The following is an 11,916-nucleotide window of genomic DNA, read 5'->3' as shown; positions in this document are numbered from 1 at the left end:
GAACAGTATGCACCCCCAGGCCATCAGTGTGATCAAGAAATATCCCCTTACCACTCCCATCTGTACCCCCACCCTGCCACAAACATGACATGGGAAACAGACATGGACAAACTGCAAAGTAAGCACTTTATAGAAGGCAACTAAGCACTTACACTACCTCAAAGGTAATTTATATTGCATGTATATTTTTTATGTATGCCTGTAATGCTGTGTGTGTTGTGTTTTAACATTATGATTATGATCTGTATATATATATAAATATATGTATTCAACATGCTAAGAATGTTATTGTGTAGCCACTGCACAAAGAAGAATTTGAACATGAAAAATAACAATTGGGAGTTGGTTAGAGGGTTATACATTTATTGAAAACACTCCCAGTTTTCGCTAGGCATACAAATACAGTTTTTGCTGGATTTCTGAAGATGTGGTACTTCGTCTAGCCTACCTTTGCCTACCTTCGGCCCAAAACAAAGTACACGACTCAAAATACCGTTTTGTTGAGACAAAATATGCCCAGTAGCTCATGCTGATTATTATAAGGTTTTGCTTCATGTAAAATGGTTATGGTGAATCAAAGTTCATGTGACCGATACGGGGCGTGGCTTACGACGTCAACATTGATTGACGTGGTTTGCACGACCAGGAAGCCAGCAGTGACATCACTCTCCAGAAATCCCCCTTGCTTCAGTAAAGACGAAGCGCCCGAGCGACGGAGAGAGAGAAATAGAGAAATAAAGGAGTTTGCTGCTGTCCGAGCTTCTTGTGTGTTTAAGCTGATTTTACAACCAAGACGTTAAAGGTGAGACTGTCTCTACCAAACCTTTGTTGTACCAAACCCTGCCTAGCGGTAACATCCAGGTTACTTAACAAGCTAACGTTACGGCTAACTTAGCTCTTATCTTCCCTGCTGTTTATGTCGGAACAAAGACGGTCTGCTTTGCGACGCAGCTAAAGGGCACTAGTTTAGTCTGTTTAAGTCATATAGCTTTCAATCAGCTCTGTTTCAGCTAACTACCACATCTGTCTGCCTGCTTACATTGTAATGAGGTTAGCTAACGTTGATTTAGAGCATTTCATGTCGTAACGTTAACCTACCCAGTCACATGATGGAAACAGTTGTTCCTCACTACAACGTGTGCACAGACCTAAATAATACAATATAAATAAAGGATAATCTATTAAGCTCACATCAATTAAGCCCAGTGTGTTATCGCAGAGCTAAATGCAGTTCCCGTGTTGTTGTATAGTGGTAATACAGCAGCTCACGGTGCCTGTTTATAAAGGAAAGTGGTACTTTGTCTGCAGCTCATATAACGTTAATGTGGCCCATTTAATAGGTACAGTAGAAAGGGTGTGGGTCATTTCCAAGCAGTACAGACCTGTTCCTTTTTACTGTTGTCAGCCCTCCTCCTCCTCCTTCCCACTCCCTCTGTCTCTTTCCCAGCCATGTCAATAGACCGGAATAAGCTGCCCAGAGGACCACATTCTTGTATATAACCAATTCGTTCAAGTTAGCCCTCTTTTTCCTTTCCAGTTTCCATAGCAAACAGTGATGCGAAGCCTAAACTGTCCTCAGTAAAGCAATGCATTTATGGGACACTCGCCAAGCTTTTTACCCCGTTTCTGTCACATATTTTCTCTTTATATACATTTGGAAACAGGTGGTAGGGCAGGTCGTCAGTTGATGACAGGGTTGGTGCTTCGATCCCCGGCTCCTCTTGCCCAAGTGTCCTTGAGCAAGACACTGAACCCCAACTTGCTCCCTGCAGCCCCAGCATGGCAGCCATCGTTGTGTGTGAATGGGCGAATGAGATGCATTGCAAAGCACTTTGTCCGTTAATGTAGAAAATCGCTACAAAAATGTCCATTTACCATGTAGAAAATGTTCTTTTACATTTGAATGAGAATCAAGTGTCCACTTCATTTGAACTGCAGTTGTAGAAATGACTCAAGGATTAAATTATGCTATTGCAAGAGCTGGCCAAACACTCATTTTTTCCAGGCTTATTCAGTTATGCCTGCGGCCAGCTAGTTCACATGAGGGAGGAATATAAAGCGAGCAAACAAACACAGCTGAAAAGTAAACACTAGAAGGTATTAAAATGCCTCTCTGTGTCCGCTAACACAATGAGACTCTTGTCTGTGAGGACTGAGGACGGCAGAATAGAGTAGTGGCTGGAGTAGCTGGGAGAGTGAGATGTTGCAGTACTGTGATGTGGTGATTTGCTTATTTTAGGGAGTGAGTATGTCTCGCGTACTGGTGTCAAAGTGAATATCTGACCACATAGCCTACTACTATGTACAAATGGCATCAGCGTGATGTTTTGTACATCAGAAGCAACTTTAAAAAAAAAAAATTTTTTAGGTTTATTTTGTTTTTTTGTGTCCGTCACGTCTATCAGTAGGTTTCTGTATTTCCATAGTCTGTCTGGAGGTTGGTCATAACGTCTGGTGTTTTTATATTATACTGTCGTCCTCATCACTTTGTTTTCCTGTTACTTATTGAATAAGGGATGTGTTCACATGTCTTGTGATTGTGACACACAGTTGTCACAGTGGGGTGAGGAAATTGGTTAAGAAATGATGCTTCTGTTCTTATGATTTGACTTAAGTGAAATCAGTTTGCTTTTTAAGAAACTGTTTTGGGATTATTGTTGAACTGGTAATACTGGCATGACCAATCCAGATTAATTTCAGTTTCTGAGTCATTGTTGTTATTAAAGAGTATCGAATCGGTACTCAGTATTAGAATATGCGGCGTCTGAGTTGATGTATTGGAATCTGTATTGGTAGAAGAGCTGCAACGATTAGACCATAAATTAGTAGTCCTTTAGGAAGTTTTTCAAGCCAAAAATGTCACAAATGGATGGGATCCAGCAGATCTGCATGCTTGAGAAGCAGCCACTATCTTCTTCTTTTGTTCCGAATCACTACCAGGGCACAGGGAATAGCGTATATCAAAACAAATGAATGAATGAATTGGATTTACACAAACATATGTCAGACCCAGACATACTTGTTTTTATTCACTGTCAACGTGCAACAGCATGACTCAGCTTGTTGTGCAGTGTGCATAATTTCACTCACCTGACTGACTCTTACCTTTCATTTCCTCTTCAGGCTGCTTTTGTGTTTGTGTGACATGGTAATGAGTTCTTCTGAATACTTCTGAGTCTAGATTGGTTTGAGGAGACTATTATTATTATTATTATTATTATTATAGTTTACAACCTCATTGGACCCTGTCAGCTGTTAACTATTGTCTGTGCTTTCGTGCTCTCGTGTTTTTCCCTCAAACCATGTTTACTTATGTATAATGTTTTGTGGCAGCCTGTACTTCACACAAGTCACATGTATGTACAGACCCAAGTTTCGTTAAGTGTAATGTTATTGTTTGAACTTCAACAGAATGCTTTAGCATGGAAATAGTGTGGAAGAGCAGTTACACAATGCAGTTGAGCTTGCGAGTCAACGAATAAAACGGAAAGATGTTAAATTTTCTGTACTTCTCACTTCTTATCCTACTTCTGCCTGCGTACCATCTGTCCTCCATTCATCCGGTACGGTGATGCTCGTCATTTACAGCAATATGTCAGTACACACACACACGCCCTTCATCCAGAGGTAGAACAAAATCAGATAAGAAGTGAGTCATTTATGTCACATATCAGTGCCATTTGATGTGAGCAGAAAGTGGCCGGAAGTTGCATACAGATAAAGAGTTGGTTTGATTCTCAGTGAAATCAGCAGCACTAGTCTCAGAGTCATCTGATTAAATTTTAATAAAATATAGCTTAATGGAGGTTAAAGAAAATGTGTGCCATTAAGGTAATATAGGTTATCCCAGTCAATAGTGCTGTGAGACCTCCCTTTCCCAAGGTCCTCCACTCACAGCTGTTTGTGTTTTGTCCTTAGGATGTCCCTGTATCCATCCCTCGAGGACCTCAAGGTCGACAAGGTCATCAAGGTAAGTGTGTACAGGAGAATTGATTTTAGGCAGACGTCTATTTTAAGATTATTAGCTCTGTACTCTGCAGTCTATTCTATTTTTTTACCCATAAAATACATAAAGTACCAAAAGTCAGGATGTGTTGGCCTCTTTTGTTTTAATCTGTCTCTTGAGAGCCTTCCTGAGTTCAGCAGAAAGTTACTGGGTCACAGAGTAACGTTGTCATTGAAGCGCCACGTTTCCATGTCATGTGAAGATTTAAGTTGCTGCCTCTTGTAGACTGTTGTAGAGAAATAAATATTGTGCAATCACTTAATGTGATTACTAGCAGTTGTATTGCTTGGGCCCACAATAAAGTGTTTAGTTTTGAAGTGGTACACTGCTTAAAACCATTAATTCACTGTTTGAGACATGTACGCATGTTTCCTTAACAACCCTTTCTTCTCATTTGTGTTGTACTGATGGCAGTTGCCTTTCATCTAGTATTTACCATTTTAAGTCCCAGTGCACTTCCAGTTGACTGGTGTATCTCATTACTTTCTAGGCCCAGGCCCAGTTTGCCCAGACCACCACCCCCATGCCAGCCATAACTGAGGGAACCTACCAGTTCCAGCCTGCCACTGCTGGGATGCCAGGATCAAGTGAGTCTCACATATACTGTTGAGTGTTTTTTAGAGAGTATTTTAACCCTTTGTTGTGTCACAAACTTGTCTAAAACTCAGGAAAACCAGCAGAAACTCTTATTTCTCTAAGATGTCATTTGACTTGTTTCCCTTATTTCTCATGCTGGGTATTTGTTGGTGTCTCTATGTGGTTCTGAGCCTGAAGAACAGACCTGTAGTATAAGGGATGGATAAAGATGGGTGGAGTGGGAGGACTGGGATGGGAGGAGGAGTTATGGGGCCCCCACTCCGGCTCTCTGTTTGTGAGTCAATTTCTTTCTCTCTCGTGGTATTTCTGCTCAGGGGTTTATGTTTTCCTGAGCTTGTTAGACACAAACTCTGCAGTAAGCCCGACTGAGATGGCAGAAAAGAGAGAGAAAGGAGGAAAGTGGGTAAAAGATGGATAAGGGGCCCTTTAGAGATCACAGAACACAACCTTTCTGCTTATTTTCACTCACTTCTCCCCCTCTTCCCACTCACTCATTCAGTTTCTCTTTTCTCTGTTTGGATGAAAAGTCCTGTGGGCTTTTGGTCTTTTGTTTTTACCTCAGCAGAGCTAGCTATGAGTCACCATGGAGACTGGCCCTGGCAGTTGTGGTGGGACAGGGCATGATGGGAGAAAGAGAGAGGAGGAGGAGTTGATGGGGAGAGAGGGAGGGAGGGAGGAGGTTCGAGACCCAGGGGTATATGCGTGAGCTAGAGGAGAGACAGGAGGAGTTTGTTCTCCTAGAGTGGTGCAGAGAAACAGAGAGGGAGGTAAAAGGGGGACGACCTGATTGACATAAACACTTTTTGACTAACCGAATCCAGCATGTCAGGGTGAACAATACCTTTTCAGAATCTAAATCAATCAGGGTTGTGTCAGCTCACCAGTTCTTTTTACATTGTACATAAATTATTAGACGACCAGCCCCCCCAGGAACCACATTTTTACATTTTTAGATAACACTGCTGAAACAGAGTTTTATGCGGCAGTGTGAGGCTGATGAGTATGAGCTCTTACCCTCTGGCAGACAATGAAGAGTACCCCAAAGTAAACTCTAACTGTGCCTACCTCAATTAAAATGTTAAATAATGCTGCTTGAGGCTGCAGGGATTGTGTAATGGAGTATGGCGTAATATGGGAATGTGTAATGTAATCACTAGTTGTGCAATATGCGTAATACATGTAATTCGTGGTTTGCTATAATATGTACTGCTTTGTTTGTTTTTGCTACCTATTTACCTATGTGCGTTAGGGGTTAGTCATGATTTTCAAATAGTCATTAAATTATATAGTTTATGTGACCATGGTCTTGTCTTAATATAAAATATTTTCCTTTGTTTTTACCGGTAAAACGTGTGTGTGGCGTTTTCAGATTAGCTCCAGCCCTGTGAGATGTGCTACGTGCTCAGGTTCTTCGAAGAATGGTCTAGTCTTCCGAGTGACTGTCGAATAGTATTTTTTGCTAGAAATGCCCATCCCTCACGGGGGTAGATGTGGAGCAGGCGTGTGTGGGAGAGTTGAATGAAAGAGACGGCGATAAAACAGGAGAGCACACAAACATAAATGAGGAAAAAAGAAAGAGAGTGAAACTGTAAAGACTAAGCATTCTCCGTTTTCTGAAGTAATGAAACACCTTTTATGTTTTTTTTATCAGGGCGTAGTGTAGGAGTACAGGATGAATCATGATTAGCAGTTTTCTTTTATTTTTGGCCAACAATGTGTAGGTGTTTTTCTCTCTCTTCGTTTCTGTACCCTGTCACCTTTAACTGTACAGTAGGTGATTTCTGAGTGCTTGACTCCACCTGATCCACTCATTGCACATGTCATTGTTGTTGAAACAAAGAAACTCACTGATAGATAAAAGTATTGACTGTTATCACAATCACTGAGCTACTCCATGGTACTGTATGTTTGACTTTTGTCATGCTGCCTGGTATATTGACCTTGTGTGGCCCACCCCGCCTCATTTGTTCCATTTCCGCCCTTGTCTCTTAACTTCTGGTCGCCGGCCATAGTAAACACTCTGTCCTGATCAGTTCACACAGCCAACTATAAACCTCTCAAAGTTGGGAATTTATTTCCACGTTTATGAGGAAGTAATATGTTTTCCGGCAAAGTTAGCTATGATGTTATCTTTAACAAGCTTTCTTTGTGTTGTTGCAGTAGCTTGATGTTTCTGATACTAAACTTGGCACTATGATGATACATCCTAGTGTTGAGATATTTACATTACTTGTGTTATTAATCATCCGTCTCATAATACATGATAATACATACAAGACATGGATGTGTGTAAGTGTAAGAATGCCAAAATTATTTTTTATGTTTTTATATGGACCATGTAGTTGATCTGGCTGTTTACAATAGCCGTCGACCAATGTGTTCTTTTTAGGTCAAATACGATACAGATTATTAGTAATTAAGGAGTCCAGTGACAACATTTGGAAATGGGGCTGGGTGAAAAATTCTATCATGATAAAAACATTTAATATCATTCGATATTGATATTTATCAGGATAAGTATCAAATCAAGTATCAATCATCATCAAGTTTAAAGGTTGATTTTTGCTCCTGAGTGAAAGTTGAAGAAACCAGATGGTTAATTGTGGTTGTACACTTTTCTTTATGGTCAGAACATGACAAACGGCGGATCGCTTCACAAATCTGAGGTAGAACTTTCAAAACAATTGTGAAAAAAATCTTTTTTCAAAAAATATGATTAGTAAATCTTTTCTTAGTCCCTTTTCCTCAACAAAATAAATATGTAAAATATCTATCTAAAATTAAGTGCATTACATCATTTATCATCATAATTATTTATTGACGATATATTGAACATTTGTTATATTGTTATTGAGAAAAATTATATTGCGATAATTATCATTATTGTTTTATTGCACAGCCCTAATTGGAACCGATATACTTTGCAGTAAAAATGAAAATTGTGGTGTCAAAATTTAGAATAACACAAACTCCAACACCAAACTTTGTGGAAACGCTAACTCACCCCCCAGCTCTTGTTGCTTATGTAAAATGGTGGAAAGGCATTTCCAATATGCAGGACTCTTTAGGCTTTGTCTGAGCTAAACCATATACTAGCATTCTCCTTGGATACTGCACATGAAGTACCCCAAGTACTTTCCAAGCACTTAAGACCAATGTAGGCAGTAACTTCTAAATACCTGGCTGTCATGTATGCATGCCACTTTGTAGCCACTGGCTGATTTAACTTGTGCTTTTCGTACCTCTAACTACCTTCCTTACATGTCCTTAGTTTTTTCTATCTTTCTAAATGCAGTAATAGTGTGTTTGAGGAAGCTTGACTAATATTCTGGATTCTTAAAGAAAAATACTTTGTTTTGAGTTTACTTGGGCAAAAGATAAGAGGCCACTGTCAGACCAGCTGAGGGCCTCATGACTCATATGCCTCAAGGCATCATCGATTTGCATAAAAAACATTTTTATGTGTATATCTGTGTAATATTCAAATAGATGAAACGGGAAGACATAGAGGACAAATGGACACACAGACCGTACATTAGCTAACACTTACAGTGGCCTTTCCATCTTAGCAAGGAATTGAATACTGATGCCAGAAAAGTTTTACTGCATTGCTACACAGACTGCTCATTATCAGCATTCTTCCAATGGAGGGCTCAGTGTAGCTCAAGCGTGACCCTACTGTGATGGACAGCATGAATAAAATATAAAGTGTAAAAAATAATGAGCTAAAAAGGCTCCGTAGGTGCAGCTAATATAACAGCTTCACAGCTATGAATTTAAAACATAAAATGCAGCATCAGATGGGGATTAAATGGCCTGTCTTGATCGATACCCTGGGTAGGAGATAGGGTAACTCATACAGTATGTATGTCCTGTTTAAACCCTACCTCTATGTATAATTTATTCATCGTGTAACATTGTGTTTGTTTCTTTTCTCTCTCTCCTCTGGTCTCTCTATCCTACCAACCACCTGTCTCTCACTCTCCACCTCTTCCACCTGCTTGGCCTCCCTCCATCTTTCTTTGGCTTCCATTTTCACCACCCTCATCCTCCTCCTCCTCCTCCTTCCACTCCTCTCCATTCAACCAGGCTTGTACCCGAACCTGGAGGAGCTGGGAGACTACATGGGTCTGGCCCTTAACAGTGATGAAGTCCAGAGGAACCTGGCCTTGATGCCTGTGGCTGACAATGTAAGTGTTTGTGTGTGTCCTGGGGATGTGTGTTAATCACTGTATAAAACATGGACGTCGCCTTTGTAGCGTCACCCCTAGGTTCTGAAGAGCTATCGTGAAGGTCAGTGTGGAGGCACCGCCTGACTCCACCTAACTCCTGTCTAATCCAAAAATGGTCAAAGAGGTGGGCGCTAGCAGACAGCTAGCGGTTAGCTACCTGTGACGGCACCCACCTGTCACTCAAAACATCCACACCCTTATGCATAACTTTAAGCCGTAATGTAATTTAAATAAGTGAGTAATATAAAAATCCAGCCTCAAATGGACATGGCTTTATTTTTTAGCCCCAGAGATTGCCGCTCGGATGCATTATTAAAAGACTATTCCAGCAGTTTGGCACAGCACTCCTGACGCTGTCAGACTCCCAATGGACAATTAAAAACAAAGGAGAGAAACCAAAGATGTTGTGTTTTGGATCCCCTGCATTCTTCTTCCTTGTCAAACCTGGCACCCACGTTACCCACAATGCAACCAGATCAATGACAGATTATTTTTGTTTTCAAACTTGTAGTCTTCAGGCCCAACAGACTTCCCTCTGGGGCCACAAAAGGTTTTATGCAACTTTTTCTTCATGTGCAGTAGTACTCTCACCTGTGAACAGACTATGATATGTCAAATTGGTTGAGTTCCCCTTTGATATCTTCGTTCCATCCAAAAATAATAATTTTTATAAGAGTGAAAAAAAATTAGACCCATGTTAAAAACAACTTCTTAAAATTCAGGTCACATTAAAGCCTCTCACTTCAAACCATCAGCCCTCCGTGTTTATAAATCTGTTTTGAGTAGATATATCAGAGCGCAACAGTATTCTGTTCCTGGAGACCCACATTACTGAGTGACTCACCGCAGGCCTGGAGCAGTATGTGGGAGGGTGTGAGCTCTTCACTCCCCTCCAAATGTGCGTGCGAGGTCGTGTACATGCGGATCCCGCAGATGTCAAGACTCTCGCAGCACCCTTGCTTCTCAGCTGGCATTTAACCATCTGTGTTCTCTGCCATTTGCTGATGTCTTCACCTCTACCATTAGTTTTGTTGTTTGTGCAAAGCATGTTAATGATGAAGTTTTCAAGAGCAGTGCCTAAAGCATTCCTGATCTCGTTCACCGGTGAAGGAGGAGATGAAATTGAATCCTCCCACGCACCTCTATTTGATGCAGCATTGCTTTTAATCTCGAGCTGAATTTTAATGCAACGTGCCTCTTTAATCCTTTCTTCCTCACACCTCTTCCTCACCCCCCCCTCAATCTGCCTCTTTTTCTTTCTCAACCCACCTCTTTCACGTTCTCACCTCCTTTGCTGTCTGGCTTTCTTCCCCTCTCCTTAGCAAGTGGCAGTGCCCTCCCTCTCAGGCGTTGGGGGGATGGTGCGGCCGGTGACGGGGGCAGACGTCGGCATCAGGAGGGCAGAGATCCGCCCAGGGCTGCGGGAGATTATCCTCTGTAAGGACCAGGACGGGAAGGTGGGACTCCGTCTCAGGGCCATCGACAACGTGAGTCAGCATCATAAACTCTTTGACGGAAACCTGCTCTGTTAATAAATAAATAAATAAATATTCATAATTAACACTCCTTTGACGGCATACTGATGACTAAGGAAATCCACACCCCCCTCTTCTAATCTTCCACACAAGATCAGTGTTGAGATCTGAATCTGCTTCACTTGGTGAATCTTTAAAGGTGGGGTATGTGATTGTGGAGAAATCCAACACCATGACAAATACCATGATATAGAGCGAACAACGACACTGCAGGTGATATAACGTTAGCTTGTGGGTTAGCAAACTATTGCTACAGTTGCTGCTGCGAAGCTAACACGCAGCGAGGAATAGACAGCTCCAGACAGAGACACTCTCCTGCTACTATATCTAACATCACAAGTAAGCTGAATGTCTGTGGGAAAGTCATTTAACGTTAGCTGACACACAATATGGCTGGAATAGTGTTGTATGGCTCGGTCCAAGCCACTTTGTTTGATTCCCATTTACAGAGCCAGGGCTGTGTACAAACACCGGATTTATTTTCAGCAGACACAGAACAGACAGCTAGCGCACCGTGAGGAGATATTCGCTGCATTTGACAAAAAGAAGTGTATTAGATTAGAATTGTATAACCCACCTTTAAACCTGTTTTACTCTGTATCTGGAGCATAAAGGGATGTTGATCACACCTGCTTCTCATGATGTTATAAACCCCCTTAAATGATCTACAACATGTCACAGACCCGTTTTTATTGACATGTAATATTCCTGGGACACATCTGCATTAGTAACTTGTAACATGGCAATTAAAACAGGCACTGGGTAATGTTTATTATCAGTACTAAGAGCATGTAAGCATTAATGTGCTGTAAGAAAAACACAAACAACAAATGATCTCCTGTGATACTCAGGCCAGCTTGTGAACATAGTTAATTATTCATTTTGTACTGAGTTGCTTTTGAAAGCCTTTGCAAATGAGTTGGTAAAAACAGAAGATTGAGTGTATTGATTGGTGATCGATGTACTGCTGAAATGACACAGCGCACTTAACAGAATCTTCAAAATTAGGACATCATTCCCATCAAATGATTTCACTAGACTGCGTTGACATTAATGACAATTACTAACTATTTTGAAAGAGTTGTTAAAGGCATCAAAGTTCTATTGGTTCAAATATCTAGCAACATCTCTTCTCTCTTAATGAACATTTAATCTCCTCTTTCCTCTCCGTGCCCCTCCTCTTGAGGTTTTTCCTTTGTTTTCTCTCTGATAGCAGCATCTGTCTTCTCTCTCTTCTCTCTTCCTTCATTCCTTGGACTAATTTTTGAATGCTTTATCTTTCCTCTCTCAGGGAGTGTTTATCCAGCTGGTGCAGGCTAACTCCCCTGCGGCCCTGGCCGGACTGCGTTTCGGGGACCAGGTCCTTCAAATCAACGGGCAGAACTGTGCTGGCTGGAGTGTAGACAAGGCCCACAAGGCCCTGAAGATTGCGGCCGAGACTCGCATTGAGCTTGTTGTCAGGGACAGGTGAGGTTTACACCATTTACATACAGACAGACTACATAAATCCTGCAATCAGTCCTACCAATAGAATGCAAACGTCAAC

The 11,916-nt window shown here is 41.3% G+C and overlaps 1 protein-coding gene across 1 annotated transcript in view; it reads left to right on the top strand.

Moving 5' to 3' along the window:
• Positions 1-655: 655 nt before the first annotated feature.
• The window catches only part of sdcbp2 (syndecan binding protein (syntenin) 2), an 18,399-nt gene continuing 7,138 nt past the window's right edge, over positions 656-11,916 (top strand). Inside the window, exons 1-6 of the mRNA XM_046056855.1 lie at positions 656-802; positions 3,919-3,970; positions 4,497-4,593; positions 8,693-8,793; positions 10,158-10,322; positions 11,662-11,837. Coding sequence (XP_045912811.1) covers positions 3,920-3,970; positions 4,497-4,593; positions 8,693-8,793; positions 10,158-10,322; positions 11,662-11,837 — 590 coding nt within the window. The 5' untranslated portion in view covers positions 656-802; position 3,919. The remainder of the gene's footprint in view (positions 803-3,918; positions 3,971-4,496; positions 4,594-8,692; positions 8,794-10,157; positions 10,323-11,661; positions 11,838-11,916) is intronic.

The sequence above is a fragment of the Micropterus dolomieu genome, linkage group LG08, assembly GCF_021292245.1.
Source record: "Micropterus dolomieu isolate WLL.071019.BEF.003 ecotype Adirondacks linkage group LG08, ASM2129224v1, whole genome shotgun sequence".
In the NCBI taxonomy this organism is placed as follows: domain Eukaryota; kingdom Metazoa; phylum Chordata; class Actinopteri; order Centrarchiformes; family Centrarchidae; genus Micropterus; species Micropterus dolomieu.
The sequence above is the reverse complement of the archived record's forward strand: the minus strand, read 5'-3'. Positions and strand labels throughout refer to the sequence as shown.